The sequence below is a fragment of the Selaginella moellendorffii genome, unplaced genomic scaffold (genome assembly GCF_000143415.4).
Source record: "Selaginella moellendorffii unplaced genomic scaffold, v1.0 SELMOscaffold_25, whole genome shotgun sequence".
Lineage (NCBI taxonomy): Eukaryota > Viridiplantae > Streptophyta > Lycopodiopsida > Selaginellales > Selaginellaceae > Selaginella > Selaginella moellendorffii.
The window spans coordinates 1086522-1110080 of NW_003314286.1; the positions used below are offsets into that span (position 1 = coordinate 1086522).

At 45.4% G+C, this 23559-nt stretch overlaps 6 protein-coding genes, 2 non-coding genes and 1 pseudogene across 11 annotated transcripts; 6 read left to right on the forward strand and 3 right to left on the reverse strand.

The window, feature by feature from the left end:
• Positions 1-1795: 1795 nt before the first annotated feature.
• LOC9636729 lies at positions 1796-3562 on the forward strand. The gene is made up of 6 exons (XM_024679627.1): positions 1796-2670; positions 2725-2781; positions 2834-2938; positions 2999-3125; positions 3245-3298; positions 3366-3562. The coding sequence occupies exons 1-6, from the start codon at positions 2027-2029 to the stop codon at positions 3435-3437; spliced, it is 1059 nt and encodes a 352-aa protein (XP_024535395.1). The 5' UTR covers positions 1796-2026; the 3' UTR covers positions 3438-3562.
• A 637-nt stretch (positions 3563-4199) lies between these two features.
• LOC9636730 lies at positions 4200-6054 on the reverse strand. 2 transcript variants are annotated; one of them, XM_002974757.2, is made up of 4 exons: positions 5420-6054; positions 5103-5325; positions 4437-5035; positions 4204-4364 (listed from the first exon to the last, which is right to left on the reverse strand). In XM_002974757.2, exons 1-3 carry the CDS (start codon positions 5792-5794, stop codon positions 4449-4451), a joined length of 1185 nt encoding a protein of 394 aa, XP_002974803.2. In that variant the 5' UTR covers positions 5795-6054; the 3' UTR covers positions 4204-4364; positions 4437-4448. The 2 variants fall into 2 exon arrangements, with proteins under 2 accessions (XP_024535394.1, XP_002974803.2); XM_024679626.1 differs by having other exon boundaries at positions 4200-5035.
• Positions 6055-6213: 159 nt separating this feature from the next.
• TRNAF-GAA lies at positions 6214-6286 on the forward strand. The gene has a single exon. It is a non-coding gene; the product is annotated as a tRNA-Phe (tRNA).
• A 58-nt stretch (positions 6287-6344) lies between these two features.
• On the forward strand, positions 6345-9219 carry LOC9637371 (peptide chain release factor 3). 2 transcript variants are annotated; one of them, XM_002974556.2, is made up of 15 exons: positions 6345-6667; positions 6723-6834; positions 6893-6972; positions 7033-7055; positions 7127-7208; positions 7260-7408; positions 7475-7628; positions 7695-7802; positions 7861-7974; positions 8021-8204; positions 8265-8452; positions 8505-8573; positions 8623-8769; positions 8839-8892; positions 8948-9219. In XM_002974556.2, the coding sequence occupies exons 1-15, from the start codon at positions 6359-6361 to the stop codon at positions 9014-9016; spliced, it is 1842 nt and encodes a 613-aa protein (XP_002974602.1). In that variant the 5' UTR covers positions 6345-6358; the 3' UTR covers positions 9017-9219. The 2 variants fall into 2 exon arrangements, with proteins under 2 accessions (XP_002974602.1, XP_024535462.1); XM_024679694.1 differs by lacking the exons at positions 8839-8892; positions 8948-9219 and having other exon boundaries at positions 8627-8758.
• Positions 9220-9303: 84 nt separating this feature from the next.
• Positions 9304-9376, forward strand: TRNAF-GAA. The gene has a single exon. It is a non-coding gene; the product is annotated as a tRNA-Phe (tRNA).
• A 294-nt stretch (positions 9377-9670) lies between these two features.
• On the forward strand, positions 9671-11608 carry LOC9636731 (ribose-phosphate pyrophosphokinase 1). The gene is made up of 8 exons (XM_002974557.2): positions 9671-10013; positions 10084-10209; positions 10263-10511; positions 10573-10716; positions 10783-10950; positions 11006-11075; positions 11124-11205; positions 11281-11608. Exons 1-8 carry the CDS (start codon positions 9831-9833, stop codon positions 11453-11455), a joined length of 1197 nt encoding a protein of 398 aa, XP_002974603.1. The 5' UTR covers positions 9671-9830; the 3' UTR covers positions 11456-11608.
• A 112-nt stretch (positions 11609-11720) lies between these two features.
• Positions 11721-13509, forward strand: LOC112347938 (BTB/POZ domain-containing protein At1g63850-like). Of its 2 annotated transcripts, none has more exons than XM_024679719.1 (2): positions 11721-13224; positions 13279-13509. In XM_024679719.1, exon 1 carries the CDS (start codon positions 11787-11789, stop codon positions 13173-13175), a length of 1389 nt encoding a protein of 462 aa, XP_024535487.1. In that variant the 5' UTR covers positions 11721-11786; the 3' UTR covers positions 13176-13224; positions 13279-13509. The 2 variants fall into 2 exon arrangements, with proteins under 2 accessions (XP_024535487.1, XP_024535488.1); XM_024679720.1 differs by having other exon boundaries at positions 13306-13509.
• A 5247-nt stretch (positions 13510-18756) lies between these two features.
• On the reverse strand, positions 18757-19898 carry LOC112347961 (annotated as a pseudogene).
• LOC9636732 (protein RMD5 homolog) lies at positions 19731-21440 on the reverse strand. The gene is made up of 2 exons (XM_002974758.2): positions 21346-21440; positions 19731-21278 (listed from the first exon to the last, which is right to left on the reverse strand). Exon 2 carries the CDS (start codon positions 21171-21173, stop codon positions 20031-20033), a length of 1143 nt encoding a protein of 380 aa, XP_002974804.1. The 5' UTR covers positions 21174-21278; positions 21346-21440; the 3' UTR covers positions 19731-20030.
• Positions 21441-23559: the final 2119 nt, after the last annotated feature.

Genomic DNA, 23559 nt, shown 5'->3' on the forward strand with positions numbered 1-23559 from the left:
ATTAGTTTTGGTTTAAACCAGACGAAAAGGTCGCCTCTTGCTACTCACAAGAAAAAAGTACCAGTCACTGAAAGTTTCACCTCTCCTCATCTCTCAGGAATCCACCTCTTTTGGTTTAAGCTTAATTTCGCCACAACCAGCTTGCTCTTGCTGCTCCGCCCAGCACGAGTTTGTGCTAGCCCGCACGACAAAAACAAAATAGATTTTGCCCTTGTTGTAAACTCTGTATGGATCAGCAGGAAATCTGATCCAGAAGATAATCTTGTTGTGGGCTAGTGACATGGATTAAGTGGTCTAAAGTCTCTTCCGTACTAAAGCCTTAAAAAGCTTTTCACAGAAGTTTAAGTTAAAACAGAATGCCGCATGGATTGTGCATTGCCATGAGGCCTTGCGCAGATTTTACTCATAAAATATACTTTACATTCCAACAAATATTCTGATATGGTATCAGAATATTTGTTTGAATGTAAAGTATATTTTCATCGCCCTTAATAGCATACCTAGATTATTTGGTACAGTAAGAAGAGAAAAATGAGAGACGTGTTGGTCAAGGACATCCACCATCTCCAAAATTACCCAATCTTTGGTTCACAGACATCACAGCAGGCTTTTGCTACGTTTGGGAGCGTGGGGGAGCTCATGGCCTTCTTGCGACAGCAGCACCCGCTCTGCCCACACGGCTGCGATAGCTCGGCACTCACCAAGTTTGACTACTTCGAAAACCACATGCTGATCCAGCCGCGCTACAAGTGCACGGTGTGCAAACGGCACTTCACCCTGGGTGGCACAATACGAGCGAAACGAGCCAAGAAAGAAGATGGCGGTCGTCCAAGGAAGAGACCCAAGAAGGAGCAGCAGCAGAACAAGTCAAGGGGGCAGTGTCTTCCTCGCGAGATGTTGCCTTCGTCGACGATTCCATCGGCCGCAACCAGTGGGAGTCGCGGTTGTGCATCCCCGCGCAGGGCAAGTCGCGGAGCTTCGAGGAGAACGGCGAGGCCATCACCAAGCACTACAGGTCAATGCCCTAGTCAACTCGTGGTCCGGGATCAGTCGTTGCCAGTCAACGCCTGTGACCTCGAGGGATACGTGCAAGACGAGGAGATCTTCCAGGAGGTTGAGAAATTGTGGTGTAAAATGGATTTGGAGGACAAGGGTCCTTCTGTGGAGGACGAGGAGAAGAACTTTCTCAGGGATTTCAATGTCGATGATGGTGATGATCGAGATTTACTACTGGGTCTTGAGGAGTTCAGCGGGGAGGACGAGGAGAAGAACTTTCTCAGGGATTTCAATGTCGATGATGGTGATGATCGAGATTTACTACTGGGTCTTGAGGAGTTCAGCGGGGAGGACGAGGAGAAGAACTTTCTCAGGGATTTCAATGTCGATGATGGTGATGATCTAGATTTACTACTGGGTCTTGAGGAGTTCAGCGGGGAGTTCAGCGACCCACAGGGTCAGGGTGCTCGATTCGATTTGGGCAAGAAGCAAAACAATTTTGCCATGGAGTTGGTGCAGCAAATGGAGGAAGATTTTCCCGTCCCAGTAGTAGATGAGGAGAATGATTTCGCCATGGAGTTGGAGCGGGAAATTGAGGAAGCATCTACGACAGCAAAGGAGCAAGCAATGCTTGTATGGAGAAACGAAGTGCGCAAAATTCGGAATCAAGACAATCTCACATTTGGTGTTGGAAGTGCCCAAACTCTTAAATGCTGATCGATCAGCAAAAAATGGATGATAAATGAAAAGCATTAGTGAATAGAAGTAATTTTGTTTTTGGAACAAGTTCATTAAGAGTTTTTCATGAAAAAAGACTCACCCATCCCTTGTGAAAGAAAGAAAAAAAGAAATTAGGGCGAATTAGGTCTCCATAAGGTCGTCCCCGGAGGCAGAGGAGCCGCGATGCTGTGATTGTCAACCGAGCAGGTATTCTGGTGGCACCAATCGCGCTCTCGCCGACAATGCAGCGATCGTCCTAGCGATCGATCGATCGATCGATCGCTCGCTCGCTCCGGAGAAGAGCAGAGAAATGATCTGGGCAGGATTCGCGTACGCCGCGGGCGCCGCGATCGGCCACAGCTGCATCGATGCCAGCAGGAAATGGGCGTCCCAGCGCTTCTCGGACCGCGAGCTCGTAGCTCTGGTGGCTCTCCTGGACGCGCTGCTCCTCTCCTCCATGGCGCTCCTCTCCGGCGGCTTCGATCTCTTCTCTTTGACGCGGCTGGACACCGAGTACGTCGCCGCGCTCCTCGTCACCGCGGCGATCAAGGCTCTGGTGGGGTTCATGTACCAGCGTGCTCTCCACGTCTCCCCTCTCTCGGTCACTGTTCCTTATCTAGCTTTCACTCCAGTTCTTCTGGTTTTTACGAGCTATGTGATCATCAACGAGCTCCCGAGCTCGCAGGGGCTCATGGGAATCGTGGTGGTCACTCTCGGCGGCTACTTCCTCGCGCTTGATCACCCGGCGGAGGTGGAGGTGAAGAAATCCGACGAGCCCCCGGGCAAGATCGTCTCGATTCTTCCTTTGCTTCCTTGGAACTCGTCCAAGGCTTGTGACAAGGTCCCAAAGTTTTCCACCGATGGCGATGGTGTCGTGCTGGATCTCAGTGAGAAGAACTCCCCTCCGGTGGCGATTCCTGGAGGGAATTCTTCCTGGTGGCCACAGATTCAATGGTAAAGATTTCTCTCTTTTTTTCTTCGCTTTTCCTGTTCTAAAGTTTGCAAAAGGGAAGAGGGGACGCTTCTCATGCTGGGTGTTGCAGCGTTACTGAGCATAAGTAACAGGTTCGTTTTCTCGAGATTCATTTATGGCTTCTTAGCTCCATTGTCTTTGCAGCCTTGACAAAATGGCTGGTCACTTGGCACCATCGCTTCTCAATTTTGCTGCTCTCCAACGAGGCTTTACGGCCGTTCCCGTGGTTTTATATCTACTTGTCACAAGGTTGGCTTGTTTATCTCTCTCAGGTGATAGCTTAGCTGACTCCTGCGTTCTCTTTTACAGCCCAAAGTCGTTCTCGCTTTTGATTCACTTCTTTCCAGTGCTGCTGGCCATCTCTCTGTTTGAGGTTGTAGCCTTCATTTGCTACCTCAAGAGCTTGGAGATCCTGCTCGTCTCGTACGCTGTTGCGGTAAGCAATCTCTTCAATCTTCTCTTCTCTTTTCTCCATTTCTTTGGTCTTTTCTCTCCTTTGTTTCTGGCTCAAGAAAAGCAAACCGGGGACTTTTCTAATGCGGACTTTGAGTGCAGGCTAAGCGCAGCAACGTGCTACTCTCAGTTTTGATAGGAAGAGTGATGTTCAAGGTAGGAAATGGTCGTCCTGCAGCGTTTGGAATTGTCTTCCTTTTGACTCGTTTGACGTCCTTTGCAGGAAAAGATATGGAGGCGATTGCCATTCATTTTGATGATGGTTGGCGGAATGACGCTCATTTTGCTGGCTTAAAGCGAATTTCGTTTGTTCCTCTGCGCTGGTAAACCCTAAACCTCGAACAAAAGGAGGAGGGCGAAGAAAATTCTTGTTAGTTTGAACTGTGGATATATCTTGTAAAAACTAGTCATTCTATTTTCTAGGGTTAGGTTATGGGAGCACTGGGCTGGACAAGGGCGGATTTTCTTCCCCCTCTCCCTCCCTCGCCATGGCCATCGCCATCGCCATCGCGGCACAAGATTTCGCTCTTCTTGACAAATGGGAGAAATGCGCCCGCGAGGAGGACCCGCTTGTGCTCCCAGTCGTCATCCAAGCAGGAATCTGGCGCAGAGGAATCCGCGCGCATCGTGCCTCTTGATTTGCCGGTCCAGGAAGGATCCCAGGAATCCCAGGACTCCTCAGCGCAGGGCGAGCTTCGACAAGCTCGCGGGCAGCAGGAGCAGCAAGAAATTGGCGAAGCTCTGCGGGAGCTGAGAAAGCAGGCCGCGCCATCGCCAAGCTCGGTGGGATTTTGGGAGGGATTGGCGCAGGAGATTGGGATGATCGAGTGGCCAAATCCGGGCAAAGTGTTTGGGACCACGGTGGTAGTCCTTAGCATCATCTTTGCTTCCTCAATCGTGCTGCTCACTGTAAATTTCCTCCTGGCTGAGCTCTCGGACGTAGTCTTCAAGACCCAATAGAGATAACGCGCCAATGAGGTGGCACCGTGTGGCGCCTTTCATGCTGACACGGCTGCTGTGTCATCATCAATTTTGCCACCTTTTGGAAAAACAAAGCTTTGCCTCAAATTTTTCTTTTCGCAATTCTCACAGAAAATCCACAGTAAAAACCTGCGAGTGTACAATCTTGGAAAAACCGCGTTGTTTCTTTATATATGTATTTACGTATGTTGTTGAAACTCTTCTTCTAGTAGGATTGTTGTTGGTCGATCGTTGTCTCGCTCTCCAAGAACCAAAAAAAAAAAAACACAAAATAATCCTCTTCTCAGGGGAAAAGGAGAAGAGAAAGCAATACCTCCACAGCGATTCACTCGATATAAGATAGGATCGATCGTCGCTGATACTCTGGAGAGGTGGCAGCAGCGCTGTTGTGTCTGCCTCTGGATTGAGCTCGAGCTGCCGTGGCCGGGGCGCATCTGTCCATCGCCAGACACGCTTTTGTCCGCTTGAGCTGCTCGTAGCATCCCTTTCTATCCGCCACCACACCACTGTTATTGTCCCTGTTGTTGTTTGTGGTGGTGTTCTTGGAGGACCCATCACTGGCACGAACAGCCGCTGCCCTGTCCGATCCCGGCCCCAGCAATCCTATCTCTCTGTCGTAAGGCGACAGCCACTTGGCGGAGACGTAGTCGAAGGTCCTCCATGGCGGCAGGTGCATCGCGTTCTGCTTGAGCGAGAACTTGGCGGCGTCAGACATCACCTGTAAGACCTGGCGCAGCCTCCGAGGGGTGGCGACCAGGGGCGCGGGGAGAATCCTCACGGCCGCCCTGTAGCTCTGGATCGGCCGGGCAATCTCGAAGTGCGACTGGAAGTCGAGGTCCACAATGAGGCGCTCCGGGGAGGAACCCGAGCCGGATGGCGGGGAGGTTTCGACGTCGATGTACTCGTACTCGCCTGGAAAGATGGACCACGAAGAAGTTTGTGAGTTGCGAGTGACTTAAGTTGTGTGTGAGGTACCTACCTCCAGGAACTCGTCCCACGCTCTGCCATCGCGACTTGCAGATTCCAGCGTCGTACCCGGCTTTTCGCAGGCGTTTCACAAGAAAGGAGCGGAGGCAGCGGCCATTGCAATCAATTCCGCGGTGGCATAAGCCATCCATCCGGTCCTCGGTCATGGAACATAAGATGCGGATCACCGCGCTGCGCAACTCTTTTTCAACGGGTGACGCGGTCGAGATAAAAGCCTGCATTGAAAAAACGCCAAGGGAAAGAATGTCAAAAACTTGTGGTGGCAGTGGCAGCAGGAGCAAAGAAGAAAATAAAATACCACCCTCTTACCTTGAGTTTTTCAAAGAAGACTGCGAACCCAGTGGGTGTTGGGGACTCTTTGTCGCTGCTATCATAGCCATCGCCCCCGTTTTCCATGAAATCGTGAACCATGGCCGCCAAATCATTCTCGCTGTCGCTGCTGCTCATAAGAACAGTGGCGGGGCCATGTATCGTCGTTGGAGCCGCCGCAACCGCCACGAGTTTGGAGCGTGATTTGCTTCGGGCAGCTTGAATTTCCGGCTGGCAATTTCTGATCGCCACCAGAGGAATGCGGCGTGATGAATCCAGATGATCGGGCCCTCGCTGCCAATAATCCCTGTCCCTGCCTCCAAACAGCAGCGCGTCGGCCTCGATCGCTGGAGAGGCGTAGGGAATGCCAGGCATCGCGACGCGAGAATGGAGCAAATCCCTGAAGTGCCTGGATCCCTGAAATTCTACCAAAATTTTCCTAGGAGATCAATCACTCGCGGCGACGGCGGCGAATTCCGGCATCCATACCTGGCAATTGATCTCAATTGCAGGGAAATGCCGGCTGCCGCGGGGAATCACGGGCGATCGACTGCGCGCCATGGTTGCTCGATCGTCCGAGAGAGCCCCAAGGCGCAAGCCCTAAAAAATGCGCCTCTCCAGGCAAGAACTCGAGACAAAGAATGGAAGCACTTTGCAAGTGTGTGCCTTTAAATAGTGGTTTCCGTTTAATGCGGTTTCCACTTTCGTTATTTGAACGGAGAGATTTTTGAAAGTTTCTTTGTCCGCGTAGCGCATCACGTAATATCACCTGTTAGACGTCTTTAACTCGAATTGCGGGGATAGCTCAGTTGGGAGAGCGTCAGACTGAAGATCTGAAGGTCGCGTGTTCGATCCACGCTCACCGCAACGTTTATATTTTCGAATGTTTTAAATTTTTTTTGCGGTAAGAATTTAGGGCTTATGGTTAACCCCTCGGCTATGGCGCTCTTGACGCACGGGTGGGCGCCGTCGTCCTCGCATTTTCACTGCCGCTACCATTCGAGGAAATGCTGGACACCGCTACACTGCTCGGTGGGTTCTGTAGAGGTCGTGACGGCCGGAGAGGATAGAATTCTTGCGAGTAGTGGTGCCAGTGGCAGGGATTTGATCGAGCCCGGGGAGAAACCCTGTTCTACTAGCGAAGATCCAGGAAAGGAAGAGGTTTCTCCTGCGGAGTTTGCCAGGGAAATTGGAAGAAGGCGCAACTTTGCCATAATCTCGCATCCAGATGCTGGAAAAACAACGCTGGTATGTCTCAGTTTTTTGCTTCCTCTTTTGTTTCGTAAGAGGGGATTTTGTGTAGACAGAAAAGCTACTTCTCTATGGAGGTGCCATACACGAGGCTGGAGCTGTCAAAGCTCGGAGAGCTTCAAGGCATGCTACGTCAGATTGGATGGAGCTCGAAAAGCAAAGAGGTGATACTCTCTGTTTGTTTGGTTCTCGGGCTATAATCTTCTGTATAATTCTATCCAGGGATATCTATCACGTCCACAGCCATGGTTTTTGAAACTAGAGGCCAGCTGATAACGTTACTTGACACTCCCGGCCATCAGGTACTTGGCTCTATTTTCTGTTTCGTAGATGAAGTTGTCAATCTAAATAGTAAACTCCAGGATTTTGGTGAAGACACTTACAGGTGGGAGTTCCTTTTTTTAAAGCAAATACCGGTGGTTCTATTTGCTGAAGTTGGATGATTTTAACTTGTAGAACCCTGGCAGCAGCAGATAACGCTGTCATGCTTGTTGATGCGGGGAAAGGCTTAGAGCCGCAGACAAGAAAGTTGTTCGAGGTAACGTAACACTACTTCTTGCTCAAAATCGTTCATATAAACCTTTCGCAGGTATGTAGAATGCGTAAGTTGCCAGTGTTTACAGTCTTTAACAAGCTGGATAGACCAGCTTTACAACCGCTAGAGCTCATCGATGAAATAGAAAAGGAGTTTGAGCTCCCTACTTATCCTGTCAGCTGGCCAATTGGTTCTGGCGACAGGTGTTTTGCTTTGATTTTATTTGATCGTTTTGATTTTAATCACTTACGTTTTGTTTTTGTGCACAGGTTTCTTGGTGTCTACTATAGGCCGAGACGACAGGTTCATCTTTTCGAACGAGGTGGCAAACATGGTAGTGTTGGAGCTGCAGTGCGAGTCCTTGATTATATGGATCCTAGTCTAAAGACAATTATACCCACGGATCTCTACAAACAGCTTGAGGTAGGAGCCTTTCTCCCAGGTTTTTATTGTAAGCATGTTGTGTTCGATCGGAAGCGGCTTACGTAGGAAGAAGTGGAAATGCTGGAAGAGTTGACACCGCCGCTGGACATTTCGAAGGTTCACTCAGGCGATTTGTCACCTGTATATTTTGCAAGTGCCATGAACAACTTCGGCGTAAGTTTCTTGAGAAGTGACTGCCAATTCTGAAAATTTTATTGTTCTTCTGTTGAAGGTTGAGCTCTTTTTAGAAAGTTTTCTAGAGTACTCTGTAAAGCCGGGAACACATTCGAGCGACATTGGTGAGATCCATCCAGAAAACCCATCCTTTTCTGGATTTGTCTTTAAGGTGAATACTATTGTCTTCGTAGAACCATCTAATATGCTCATTGCAGCTACAAGCGAACATGGATCCGAAACACAGAGACAAAGTTGCTTTTGTTCGTGTATGCTCGGGTCAGTTCAAGAAAGGGATGAAAGTTCAAGTGTCCAGAACAGGCAAAACTATCGCGCTGACAAGGCCGCAGAAAATGTTTGCGCAAGATCGCTCCATAGTTGACAACGGATTTGCCGGAGATGGTTCGTTTTATTCTCCCTTCTCTCTCCATCTAACAAGCACGTTGTGTGTTATGGTTGTAGTTATCGGTCTCAATAATCCAAACGCATTTTGCATCGGTGACACAGTTTTCTCTGGCCGACAAATACGTTACCCAGGAATTCCATCCTTCTCCCCAGAACTCTTCAGCTACATGCGAAACACGAACCCGGCAAAGTACAAGCAGTTCCAGAAAGGCATTAACAAGCTTCTCGGTGAAGGAGCTGTTCAGGTTTTTTAACTTGAAAAGCTCAAATGGATTGATTACTATTGTTGATAATCAGGTGCTCTACTCAGTCGACGCAGGAAAAAACGATCCGATTCTAGCAGCAGTGGGACAATTACAGTTTGAGGTACGTCACCATAAAGCTCCTTTGTTTCCATATCCAAAACCTGGATCAGGTAGTGCAATATCGGATGCTAAACGAGTACGGTATCGAAACCAAGCTGGAACCTCTTGGTTACAGCGTTGCTCGGTGGGTAACAGGAGGATGGCCTGCGATCGAGAAAGCTGGAAGACTCTACAACTGCATGGTTGTCAAGGACCAGGTTTTGAAAACTCTAAACTCTACGCAGATTTCTTTGAGAAACTTATGCACTCCTTTTTGTTGTTTCCAGTGGGGACGTCCCGTGCTTCTCTTCCGCAACGAATGGAATCTGACTCAACTTATGGTAAGTTTCAAGCGCTGGAATCAAAATCAAAGTGATAAGTCTGACTGTATTTCAGGGCGACAACAAGGACATTGGTGATCTGGTTCCCATCGCATTGCCTCCCGAAGAGAAAACAAGAAAGTAGTCCAGTGCCAATCCATTCCAGCGGGTAGCATGCGATCATCAAAGTGTTCTAACGCGTGTCAGGGATAAGCTCGCTCTACCTACGTGTTCTCTTGATCCGAAGAATACATTCTTATCATCTATATCATACAAGACAATATATGATATAGAAAATGTATGGAAAATTCAAAGCGATCGAATTTCTAAAGCTTGCTGTTCTCTTCATCCAAAGAAAAGATGCTTATCATGAAAAATTCAACGCTATCAACCTTTCATAGATTCTCTTAGTCAAAAAGTTCTACAGGTAAAGCGGGGATAGCTCAGTTGGGAGAGCGTCAGACTGAAGATCTGAAGGTCGCGTGTTCGATCCACGCTCACCGCATTTCTTTATATGGCCTTTGGTATCGTTTAGTGGAGCATTTCCAAGTTTTATAATGGTTTACCTCTGGTCGATTCAACAAACGCGGAAAGGGATCTTTTGTTACAGCGCATGGAATCGATTGTATAACATCGCCAGATTATTCCCATTCAAAAGTTTGAAGCACATGTGTTACATGGAAATGCCATCCAAATAGTAAAACTCCTGCGCCACGTCACAGTGCCGACGTGGAGCTTCGATCTCCTGCCTTGAAATTTCTCGCGGCTCGCATTTGTCGGCGCAACCCTAAAAGAGTAAAAGAGTTTTTAGCTTCTTTCCCCTCCATTCAACGCTTGCCGCCGGCCAAGAAGGCGCGATCAGCTTCTTTCTCATCGATCGATCGACCGATCGATCGCGCGCGGCGGGGCGGATTGTTGTTGGATTGGATCGTTGGATCGTCGCGTCGGCGTCGGCGGCTATGGCTTCTGCGTTTCTTGCAAACAGCCCTTGCTCCCCAATGCTCGGGAGAATCCAGCTCCGTAGCGAATGCAGAGCTTGTGGCTTGGCTCTTGGATCGTCGCGCAAGCGCGGATTTTTGCCGGTGACGGCCAGTGTCGCCGAGCACCTCACTTTCCCCAAATCTTCTCCTTCCGACTACGAGGTATGGATGAAGTTCTTTGTGTTGATTTCCTCTTCTTTCTTTGTTGTAATTCTTTTGATCTTCTCTCCAGGCCGATCTTAGAAAACTTTTATCGGGACGCGACGTTCTACACTCTCGAGCATTCCAGCTCCATAGCTCCAGGCCTGAAGAACGCTTGAAAATTTTCTCTGGTACTGCCAACTTACCGTTAGCCACGGTACACTCTCTTTGTTCTTCCGGTTCCTTACGAACTGACGCTCGCGCTTTCAGGAAATCGCGTGCTATATGGGCCTCGAGCTGGGCAAAAGAACGATCAAGCGGTTTGCCGATGGTGAAATCCATGTCCATCTCGAAGAGAGCGTTCGCGGCTGTGATATTTTCTTGGTCCAGCCGACTTGTCCTCCTGCCAACGAGAACTTAATGGAGCTGTTTGTGATGATCGATGCTTGCAGACGCGCGCATGCTAAAACGATCACTGCCGTGATTCCATACTTCGGATATGCTAGAGCTGACAGAAAGGTAGCGAAGTTTCTCATCTTAGTTTTCTTCGGATGTTCTAACGCTGGCGATTTCTTTCCAGACTCTTGGTCGAGAGTCGATTGCTGCAAAGCTTGTAGCGAACCTTATAACTGAGGCAGGTGCAAATCGTGTTCTTGCGTGTGATCTTCACTCTGGACAAAGTATGGGGTACTTCGATATTCCTGTTGATCACGTCTATGGACAGGTATGTGCGTCATATTTTTCTCAACGTCACCATTCCCGTATAAAATCTCTTTGCTCTTTCTTGCAGCCTGTCATTTTGGACTACCTTGCCAGCAAAATGATCTCCGCAGATGACTTAGTAGTAGTTTCTCCAGATGTTGGTGGTGTCGCAAGAGCTCGGGCATTTGCCAAGAAATTGTCTGATGCCCCGCTTGCCATCGTCGACAAGCGCAGACAAGGTCACAATGTTTCAGAGGTAGACGGCATCCTCTTCTGGCTGTTTTCTCATGCGTGTTGATTTGCTACTGCAGGTCATGAACTTGATTGGCGATGTCAAAGGCAAGATCGCGATTATGGTCGATGACATGATCGACACCGCTGGTAGGCCCGAAAGCATGGTTTTGATGTTCTTTACACGTTTCTTTCCAGGAACAATAACAAACGGAGCAGCACTTTTGCGCCAAGAAGGTGCAAAGGCGGTCTATGCTTGCTGCACACACGGCGTTTTCAGGTAAAGAAGTTGATCCATTTTTTTCTTTTTTTTCTTTTTTTTTTTTGTTTTCTAACTCTATTCGGCCACTCGAAGCCCACCAGCGATCGAGAGGCTCTCTGGAGGCCTGTTCGAGGAGGTGATAGTGACCAACACCATACCAGTGAAGCACAGCTTCAAGCAGCTCACGATTCTCTCCGTCGCAAATCTCCTGGGCGAAACAATCTGGCGAGTCTACGATGATAGCTCCGTGAGCAGCATCTTCAGATAACGAGGGCTGGAGAAGGAAGAATCAAGAAAAAAAAAAAATTCTTATGCTTTTTAGAATTTTTTGCTGCCGAGTCGTGCTCGGTGACGACGATGATGAAATCCACTGCGGAAATATTTCCTCGTCTTTGTAAAGAAAACTAACTGTTCTTCTGTCTAAACTTTTCGTTTGACCTAAATGTCTATGTCGCGGGTTCGAATCCTTTCGCGCCGCATTTATTGTGAAGAGGTGCAAACGTTTTGTTTCCAAGGTTCTGGGTTAGGGTTTATTGCCAGGCGGAAGTGGAGCGCTCGCGCGATCGATTGATCGATCGACTGGTCTTCGCTGCTGATTTATGTCTTCGGCAAAGGATCAGCAGCAGCAGCCACAGCCACAGCCGCATCAGCAGCAACAGCAGCAGCAAAATTCGACCGGCGGCAGCAATTGCTGCTCCTCGAGGTATGGGTATGGCGACGTGAGCAGCGCCGATGTCCACCTAGAGCTGGTGCCGATCAGCGGAAATCCACTGCCGCTCCTCCACCTCCACTCCCACGTCCTCCGTCGATCGGAATATTTCGAGGCACGCCTCTCGGAGCGCTGGAACAATGTGAGCGGCGGCCGCCCAATCGAGCTGTGCCTCGACAAGTGCAAGGATCCCACTGCCTATGTCCGCTGCTTCGAGGTCCTCTACGTCCCCGATCGCCTCAAGCTCTCGGCCTTTGCGGATGTCCAGGACGCGCTCACCGTGCTCGAGGTAGCGGCGGAGCTCCTCCTCCACGAGTGTGTGGCGGCGTGCATGAAGTACCTGGAGGCTGTTCCATGGACCCCCGACGCCGAGGAGGCGATCCGGAGCTGTGTGTCGTCGCTCCACTTGCGACCCAGCCCGGATCTGGCTGCTAGGCTGTGTACTCTTGGGAGCATGCCCGATTGCAAGCCCGTGGACGTGATGAAGGAGGTGCTGGGAGAGCTCTTGTCGCTCGTCTCCAACGGAGCTCCTCCAAAGGCCCGGGACATCACCGAGAGAGTTCTTCTCGCCAACGTCCAGGCCCCGGCGTCGTCGGCCTTTGCCGCGGTGAACGAGGTGGCGCTCTTCAAGGAGGTCCAGACCAACTTGGAGGCGCTCAAGATCCAGCTCAACAAGTTCGTCAACTTCTTCTCCTGGAACTCCCACCAGGTGAATGTGGCGTGCTCGGCTCTGCGGTGGCTGCTCGAGGAGCTGTTCTCGCTCCAGATTGCGGAGACGGCGATCAAGATGCTGGCCGAGGAGGAGGACCTGGCGCAGCTGATGGTGTCGAGGATCTACCAGAACCCGTTCACCGAGACGCTGTTCTGCATCCTGGTGAGGATCTTCCAGGCGCTGCAAAAGGGAGAGGTGGTGGTGGCCAGGAACTTGAGGCTGGCGCTGGTCACGACTTGGCTGCCGGTGATCGCCAAGCTCGTCCACGACGCGGACGATAGCATGGGTAAGGACAACGAGCTCCAGCGGAGCTTGGAGGAGGGGCTGAGCGCGGTGGTGGCGACGCTGCCGCTGGTGGACCAGGAGGCGGTGTTTAAGATCTGGATCGGTTCGTGTCTCAAGAGCAGGAAGGCTTTCCCCGACTTGAGCGACGCTTTCGAGAGCTGGTGTTGCAAGCTCCGGCAGGCCCAGCTGGACAAAGAGCACGACGGTGGCGGGCCGACTATGGCTGCCTCGACGCCGAGCAAGGGAGAGAGCTTCGCCACGACGTTGGAGGAAGCTCACTAAGCTTGGAGCGATGGAGCAAACTGTGTATACTGTACAGGCTGCGAGTAAGGTACGTTACGCATTTCTCGCTTCTAGACTAAGTTCTTCTCTCGGTCTCACGCAGGTTTTTCTTTTCCTTCGTTTTTTTCAGCGATCGATCGATCAGGGAATTCTTTTGTTATCGTGTATAGTGAATGAGGGAAGAAAAATTTCCATCGAGTGATTGTATCTTTGTAACAGGATCGAAGTTTTGCTCGTCCGTCAAACGAAATCTTTGTTCCTTCTCGAAAAGTGAAGTTGTTTGTTGCCAGGAACCCTAATTGAAAGGCTTGTGATACTACAAAATTAAGGTGTTTAAAACCTACAAAAATCATGCAAGGAGTGTGGGAACATGTGCAAATCTATTGCAAAGATACCATGAACATTGGCGTTGAGGAAAAAACAGCCATTCATCATGTTTTGAAGGTACTTTCATGTTTGCTTTGTTTTGTTTTTTCCTCTCTATTGACTCTTTATCTGTTCTTAGCTTATTGAGGATGGCTTTATGAGAGAACTGAAGTGTCTGATCCAAGAGTAAGTGAGGACTTAGCCAGTGTCAACGTTACAGCAGGAAACAAACTAGAGAATTTATCAGATATAAAACAGCTAGACACATAATCAGTCACATGTCCATGTGAACGGTGAGGAGCTGACTGTGATAAAAGGTTAGCCCCAATGGATATTGACAGCTGTAAGGAGTTGGTAATCCTTGAACTCCTAACAAATTGATTAGTGAGATGCATGAAGGGACTTGCAATGTATAAGACACTAGAGGTAAGTGATAGGCCTAGAGAGCAGATAGGTGAAGGACCTGGTAGTGTATAGGAGACATCAGAGATAAGTGACAGTACAGAGACATGAACAGCATCAGTAAACCGCGCTAATAGTAAGCAGCAAGTCCAAAACTCGATTCATTGGGACCTGTCTGCCAAGCTGATTGTAACTGATATTTTGTATTTATTGCTTGATAACAGTGATCGAGTAATAATTCATTCACTTCTAGACATCAATTTAATTTGAGCCAAGGAACCCAGTTAAAGGAGAAGTTCTATCAGCAATTGCAAAATTGGTTCAACTTCCAGCAGTTATAGCAATAGAAGAAACACCAAATGCTAGTAATTTCTAGTAGTTTTACAAGAATGTTCTATGTTTGATTTATAGTTTGGTGAAGGGGCTTGTTGATGGTGCAAAGCGACAAGATCGATTATTTTATATCCACATTAATGATACATTAAAATTTCTATCTTTCTCTGCATTGACATAAGAGTACACTATTAACAAAACTATTTATAGGCTAATTTATGAACAAAATATACAATCGTGATAAATAAAACAAAGTTGAAATGACAATAAGACTACCTTATAAATTTTCATACAAACTTACTAGTTTCGTAAATTTTATAATTTTAGAATAAAATTAGTTGCAGAATTTTAATTTTTGTTAAAAATTAGTTCATTTTAATACAAATTTAAAAAAATTATTCACTTCTTACCACGTTTTTTCTTATTGAGCATGTTCAAGCAATTGCATTTACCATATAACCATTATTCTTGACAAAAACACAGATTTAAATTCTAGCAAATTATAATTATAATATCCTTATAAGGCAAACTTTATAGTGGTAATAAATTCTAATAATATAAGAAATAAATTTATTTAAAGTCATTTCTACTAATTTACAAATAAATTGAAATTTGGAACTTCGTTTACTTATCAATAATAAAAGTATAGGAAAAAAAATTTAACTCAAATATATAAAAACAATATAGAGCACTTTTTCATCAAAAAGTCTCGTTAAGTAATCTACTTTAATTTTCATTTTTGAGAATTACACTAAGATTATCAGTTTTTTAATTAGCTTTTATTGTCATCATAAATTTGTTAAACCAACTTAGCATATTCATACAGTTAACAGAACTAATGCTATAAGATGAAGTTTTAAATAGATTTGCAATATGATAATTATGGTGATATATTAGATGTATCATATCTTCAATCACTTTCAATTAGCAATCTTATAAAATTTATATATTCTGTTAAATTATATTTCACTAAAAGCCTAAAATATTAAGAGTAATATTTGTATGCTCAACTATAAACCTGTAATTTTTTCCTAAAGATGATTTTAATTTTTTATTTAAGTTTATCATATTTCTCCTTCTTTTTATAGTCAAGATGGAATTTTGACAAAGTTTTAACTTCTTCTTGAAAGAACACATCTTTATCAACTATAAATATCAACTCTTTAAGTTTTTTATGGTAGTAACCAAATTATAAAATACTTATGATAGCCTTTATTTCATATACATTTTCAATTTATGTTGTCGTGTGTATTACTATATTTATAAAAACAGCTTGTTGATTCTCTAATATAAAGAACATTTAAACCATCAATAGAAAAATAAATAGAGTATATCTATAGCATTACTACTAATGCTTATTAATCCATCATTTTATAGCTTAATCTATCACTATAGTTGAATTATATATTTATAAAGTAAAGGGATATTATAATTTAGCAATTCTTCATCATTTTACTTCTTAGAAAATGGTTTTGTCTTTGCAAATAATAGATAAATGCAAAAACAAATTAATATCATACTGGATATAGGAATAAGTATATTAATTAGGGTTTAGATTCTTGTTTATATTTCAGAATGGATGGACCATATTCAAACTTAATGAATGATCCATATACTATACTATTATAAATAATGTATAACCTAGGTAAGTGTGTATTTACAAAAATTACACCATCCTCTTCTCCAAACGATGAAAAAATGATGATGGTGGAATATTTAAAGTTTTTGCCAGGCTATTATAGATTGTTACAAAAACTTGAAACTCCCAAAGAACCACCAATGTAACTATGAATAAAATAAAACTCAAAGCACAAGCACCAGTTGATTATAGAAATAATTATATATCTAATAAATTTATCATGAACAATATTTTTTTATAAAATTACTAAAAATAAACTATATATAAGTGGGTGATAGCATTTTCAAAATTTAAATATTAAATTCACAAAGAGTTTATACTATGCTATGTATTTATATCATTATCATAATTACTCATTGTACACTTTCATTCAAATGGTGATAAATATAATTTAAAAATTCTCTAAATCTATTTGATAATTTGCTATGAAACTTGGTATGATATTTTAACTATTATATTAGTACAAATAATATTGAAATATTGTTCAAAGGTTTTTATAAAATACTTTAAAAAAAACACCATCTTTAGTAGCACTGAAATAGAAATTAATTTCCTTCAATAATTATAATTTTAATAAACAGAAATATTTATGTAATGGAACTGAGGACTTATATTGAGTTTGTAGACTAATTTTAGACTCTTACAATTACTAGAATCATTAATTTATTACTCTCAAAAATACAATAACCAAAACTTTTGAGAAAAATAATGATTTGTTGGAAATTAATTTAATTATAATTTATCTTAGAGTCTTGAAATTTTTAAATAAGAATTTTTAACAATTGAAATGAAGAACAACTATTAATTTGGTGCCTTCTAATATAGTTTAGAGTGAAAACTACTAATCCACTATATTAATTAATTCTTGCAAAGATCAACTAGAGAATGTTCTTATAAGTATAAAATTACCCTTAAGTACATCTAAAAGACGTTTATTTTAAAACTATTTAATGCATATTAAAATACAGAAACAAAAACCTTACAATCTGATATTCCGAATATCCCTCCCATAAAACCACCCATATAAAAAAAATTCTACTCAATATGGTATTGAACCACCCCTCAAATGCACAGACCATATTTGACACTATAGAAGTAAGTGACCTCCTTGGGTAGCTCTTGGAGTGGCGAGGTGGGGTTTCTCTCCAACTAAACAGATGTTTATAAAATTATAATTGGTTCCAAGTCGTTTTAATACTCATAATTTTCAAGTTTAGAATTTAAATCACTATGTACTCAATACAAAATTTTTAGAATTTATAAGAAATAACCATTCAAAACATTCAGCACCATTCTCTTTTTTTTCACTCAAGTTATCATGTTGTTGAATACAGTGAGATCTCTCTCTCTCTCTCTCTCTCTCTCTCTCTCTCATACACACACACACACACACATAAATTCACAAGTAAAAACTTACATTTTCTTTTACCTAGTATGCAAAATATTTTGTCTAAATCAAACCTTAACAATAGCCCTACCTGTACAAAAAAGTCCAGCTGATCAAATAGTGCGTTCTGGGATCATCTGAGGGCCTCAGGATTCCCTTTGATCACGTTGCAAAGACTTCTCAAGCTCAAGCTGAATCCGCTTCAAACGTAGTAGATACGGGAACACCTTGTTGTACAACTGAAAAAGGTAAATCCATTGGAGAGTGTGCATAAGAGTATGGTGTGCTATATGCAACACTCGTACTTTCACAATGGGCCATACACGAGGTGAAAATGTGGTAGAACTAAGATCTTCGTGGAAGTGGAAGAAGATGCACTGTCAATTGGATATGTAATGCCAAACAACTGGCTGTTGTCTTCCCTGGTTGCCAAAGACATGCATTGAAAGTCGAAAGAAAAAATCAAAACTTACTCTTGGTTGGTGGCATGGATTCAAAAAGCATCGTTCTCAACTGAGCTTGTGTTCTCCACAATCCTGGAGTGTGCTTGAGCATCTGCCATCACACTAGCAGTCATCAAACTTTTCTATGCTATATGGCAAGCACTAATGAACAAGTAACCTTACTGCATTTTCAACTTTGATGAGATTGGGATCTGTCATGTTGTGTCTAAAAAGCGAGGAGAGTGGTTTATGCTGTAGCTACTAATGGAAGTAAGCTCCTGAATCACAACATTTAAAGGGGAAAACCAAGTAGGCTGGTTAGAGAGCTATGTGAGCAAGGAGGATCCATGCACATGGATGAGCAATAATGGGCTTGTCATCTCATGTGGCATCTCTTTAATAAATCTCATAGTGGTGAGGCTGTTGTGGAGAAGGCATTTGAGTTCATATTTCAGGCAGAGGGAATAAGATTACCACATACCTCATACAACCTCTTGACATGAGTTACCTTCCAAGGTAAATATTTGTGCCAAGTACATGGAAGTAAGATTTGATAGCTGCACTCCCACAAAGATCTTAGTAGAAATAAAAAGACCAGAAGTGTTGAGATATGCAAAACCTTCAAAAACATGTATTATAACTCACTCCCATCCGGCCCAGGGTGTGGCCGGTGCCAGGGATAGGCAGCTAATGGTATGTTGGAAGAACACCTGGATCAACATCCTAGCACACATCTCCTTCACATTGAGGTTGCTAATTGAGAGGACCTGAGTTGTTCAACACTTTTGGTCAAAAGTGTAAATGTGGCAAAAGATATCACAGTGTTAAAGCATTGCATTTGGATCCTCATGCCTCCACTTGGGCTCAAAAACATGTATTATTACTCCCACTTTTTACAGAAATTTTGCAAGATTAAAAAAACTACTTCAGCCATGAGCCTTATCGTGAGTTGTATATCAAATTTTCAAGAAACTGCAGTCAGTTCTCCGTTTGACAAAAGAAAATGAAAAAAGAGTTGGATTATCAATTCACAGAGAAGACCAGCGTTGGATTCAAGGCAAAGTGTGACCACCATCTACGAGATAGATCTGGCCGGTCATATAAGACGAGTGCTCATCGCTCGCGAGAATGAGCACCAGAGTCAAGTCTGGAGATACTTGTCCGAAGCGGCGCAGTGGAACGATCTTGGCCGCTGCGTCGTGGACCCAGGCTTGATCGAGACCTTCAGTGATCTCCGATCGAAAGATCCCAGCTGCGAACTCGGATCTTAAACTTGCCAAGCTCCAAGGCCATGATCTACAAAAGGTTAGATCACGGAAGAAAGATCTGGGGCTGGTACCTGAGTCAAGCGATTGATCGCAGCCTTGGATGAACCGTATGCCGTCCCGCCGGGAAAAATGCCCCCGGATGATGCAAAGGAGGAGATATTGATGATCGAGCCGGGTTTCTTGGCAGCCACCATCCTCTTCGCGACAGCCTTGGAAACCAGCCATGTACCTCTCGTGTTCGTGTTAAAGGTTTTGTTCCAATCCTCTTCGTCCAACTCCAGAGGCGATTTTACAGGCCCTGTGAAGATAAAAGAAAAAAAACTACTATCACAAGAGAGTCAACGAATCTTCACGGAAAAAAAAAAAAAAACAAGCGACGCGAGGGAATTTGCAAGCAAAAAACAGAGACACAGAGAGAGAGAGAGAGAGTTGCCTCTAATGCCTGCATTGTTGATGAGCACGTCCACACCTCCAAAGAAACTCCACGCCCGATCAATGGCGGCATCGATGGATCTCTCGCTTGCGCTCACATCCAGCTCCACAGCGCGCGCATCGTCGCGCCCGATCTCCTCGCACACCGATGCCAGCAGCTGCGCCCTCCGCGCAGCGAGCACCACCCGATAAGATCCATGCCGTGCGAACGCGATCGCGAATTCCTTGCCCAGCCCGGACGATGCTCCCGTGACCAAGACCACTCTCTCCAACCTAGAGTTTGGCTGTTAAATGCAAATTTCTATTTACAACCATTTCCCCCCTCGTTAGAAACAAAGGCATCGCAAATATTTGTGAAGAAACGAATGGTCATTTCTCTGCGAGTTCGCCACCACTTTGCTTGTTTTTTTCTTTTTTTTTTCTTCGTGCCCCTGTAGATGCCTGAATGATCATACTTACAAGCAGCTATCTATCAGGAAGAATGAAAGAACAAGGGATGAGGAAGAAGAAGAACATCAAAGTAAAATAGAACAACGAGGAGAAGCGAGAAGAAGATCGGCGACGAGAGAAAGAAGCGAGAGGATATTAGAAGTGGATCTGCCGGCAATGGCTGGACGAGGCCTCCATGGGACAGTAGGGGCACTTGAAAGGCCGAGTGTTACCTTTGGCGAGCTTGACGATGGACTGCTTGCACAAGACATGCCCGCAGGGGAGCAGCATCGGCGGGTTCTCGGCGGAGCTCTGGTCCCGCGACACCGGGCACGCGAAGATGGAGTGGAACTGAAACTCCTTGTCCAGCTCGATCTCCACCGGGAGCTGCTTCATCGCCTGCCACTCGCCCTTCTTGTTGCTCATCACCGACGAGAGCTTGAGCAGCGTCGGGAGAGCCTGCGACCCCGCCGAGAGCGTTACGTGCAGCGGGCTCTCGTATCCCTGTCCCAGGAGTCCGCAACACTCTCGAGTAAACTCCAGCGCCACGCTCTCCCAGTGCGACGGCGCCAGCAGCTCCTTGTAAGGATTGGAGCCGACGTCGCGCGCGAAGTAGACCATGCACGCCATGAGCTTCTTGATCACTCCCAAATGATCCGGGAACTTGCCGAAGATCCTCCTCCCATACAGCAGCGCCTCCCATCTCCCGGCCTTGAGCAGCGTCTGGACGAACTCCAGCTGGTGGAGCTTAAACTCGAGCGAGGATCCCTTCTCTTTGAGCTCCTTGTGGTGTGACTTCGCCCACTCGATCGCCGGCTCCAAATTCTTGTTCCTCATGTGTTCCAGTATCTGATACATCTCGAAGAATGGCAGCTTGAGCGCGGCGGCACCCTCGCTCTCCTGGGCCTCGCCGACGAAGCAGTCGCCCAGCTCGAACATCCCCTGCCGGTAGAAGTGGAGGGCGATGATCTGGTTGACGAGCCTGTGATCGAAGTCCATGTCCCTGTACGCCTTGGAGAGATCCGCGCAAAATTGCTTGTCCATCACCTTTCCATACTTGCTGAGAGCCAAGTTCACCTCCTTCTGTGCCGACGAGAGCTGGTTCACGGCCGCCGTGAGCTTCGCCTGGAGCTCCGACAGCACCGCGCTGTGATCCACCACGTCGCCTTGATCCAGCTTGGACGCCGCCGCCTGGATCTCGTGCATGAACTTGTCGATCACATCCTCGGTCTTGGCGTACGAGAGCTTCTGCTTCTTTGTTACTCGATCGAATGCGTCTTGCATCGACGCGAGATCCATTTTTGCTTCTCTTCTTTCCCTGCCCTGTTCTTCCTTCTATCCAATCCGCGATTCGATAGCGCCGGGGAGCTAAAGAATCCCTGGAAGCCAATCTTCTTCCCCTACCTAGAGAGAATCGAAATTAGGCTCTGCGGAGGCGCGGCGTCGCAATCCAGGGAAGCGATCCACTCACCCGTCCACGCGTCTCGCCGCCACCGCCATCTCGCGCCCCCGCTGCCCTATCGCGCCCACGCCAGGAACCCTAATTGCCCCACAAAACAAAGTCAGCCGCTCGACGATGGACGGTCCAAAACGCCGCGACACATGGTCATAAATTGGAGATTCGGACGACCCAGCCCAGTCCGTACTAAAAGAAGGTTCTTTTCTTTTCGAGAAGGAACAAAGATTTTAAGCAAAACTTTGATCCTGCTACAAAGATATAGCTGCTTGTTAGTTTGTATTTACTCTAGCCTTGGACTTCTCAGAGTTCCCTGATCAATCGATCGCTAAAAAAAACGAAGCAAAAGAAAAACCTGCGTGAGATTGAGAGAACTTAGTCTAGAAGTTACTTGCAGCCTGTACTCAATACAGTGCTCCACGCTCCAAGCTCAGGAGCGAAGCTCTCTCCCTCCAACGTCGTGGCGAAGCTCTCTCCCTAGCTCGGCGTCGAGGCAGCCATAGCCAGGCCGCCACCGTTGTGCTCTTTGTCCTGCCGAGTAGCTTGCAACACCAGCTCTTGAAAGCGTCGCTCAAGGCACGGAAAGTCTTCCTACTAACCGATCCAGATCTTAAACACCGTCACCACCACTGCGCTCAGTGAGAACAGAACCAAAGTTAGCAGCACGAAGAAATGTTTCAAGCACGTTCATTGTGATGTGGCAATTGGCAAGTGACGTGCCATATCACTTGCCACATAGGCTCGCTTTCCACTTAATCATATTCTTTAATCTTCTTGTTTTTAGGGTTCTTGGCCTGATATGAATCAATGCTTGCTGTCACATCCTGCAAAGCAACCACGCCCTGCTTGAAGCGCCAAAGCCACTTTCTTGCGGCAAAGACCCCTGGAGTTGAATTTCTGGCTGGAGCATCTGGAGACTCCTGTTAGTCCTTATTCAAGCTGAAAAATGCTTTGGTGGTTTGGAGTACATGGAAACGTACTCACCAGTTGTGGAATGACCTCTGCCCGAGTAATCCTTGCATTAAGTATTAGAGCTACATCAAATGGATGTCAGCACAGCGTTCCTGGATGGCAAAGCTGACCGAGGATGTTTATGTTGCTCAACCGCCTGGCTACATCAAACCTGGTGAGGAACACCTTGTTTGTAAGCTGAATCGCGCCCTGTAAGGGCTCAAGCAGTCCTCACATGTTTGGTTTGAGCACATCGATGCTTTCTTCGAAAGCATTGGCTGTATTCCACTGGCTGTTGAAGGGAACGTGTTTGCTTGGATCGTGGCATTGTACGTGGACGACTGTGTGCTTGGAAGTATTGCCCGATAGAGGATATGACTGCTAATATCCTCACCAAAGCACTGCATTGCGGTCTGTTTGAATGCCACCAAACTGCTCTTGGAGTGCGCTCTCCATCGCTGAGTGGGAGGGGCAGTTCATCCTTCACAGCTGATCAAGCCAAAGTGGGAAAGTCGAGTCTCGATCAGCACACCACGCGGCATGTCCACGTGGAGAGTCGCATCTAGTGGTGTCCCTTGAGTCATGTAAACATTTGAACACAATGACAGCGCTACCAATGTGGTAGAAGATTAGTGTGCCTCTTGACTAAAACTAAATGGAGAGGTAATATGTAATATGATTAAAAGAAAGTTTCTAATAATGGTGTAAGAATTGATAATATATAGAACATTCCATCCAGCTTATTAGGGAGCTTAAATTATTTTTTGGTCTATAGCATTTTAGTTTTAGCTAAAACATCCTAATTAAAATAATTGTTCTATAGTGGGGCAAACAACTTGATGTATATATTGATTGTGCTATAGCACAAAGAAATTTAGGGTGAAATTGAATTGGAGACATTCTTCTAAATCATGATAAACATTGATCAAATATGAAGTTATGGTGATGATTCTAGGAAGAAGCCTAAGAGTCAATACACAACAAACATATTCCTCCAAAAACTTGTATCATGGATAATGAGTACACCATTACTTTTAAATTGAAAATTGATTTCAAGTTATTTATTTAAATATAATCTATTGTTTGGATTTACTCAAATTTTAATCAATCAATATTATGGTTCTCATTTTTTGATAGTTGAATTTTTTTTTAATATAGTGTAAAAATTAATAGACTGTTAGATTTATTGAAATATATAACACAAAAAGTTTTAAAAAATATTAAAGAGTATTTAATAAGAGAACAAGTATATACATAAATAAAATTGAAATATTCTTA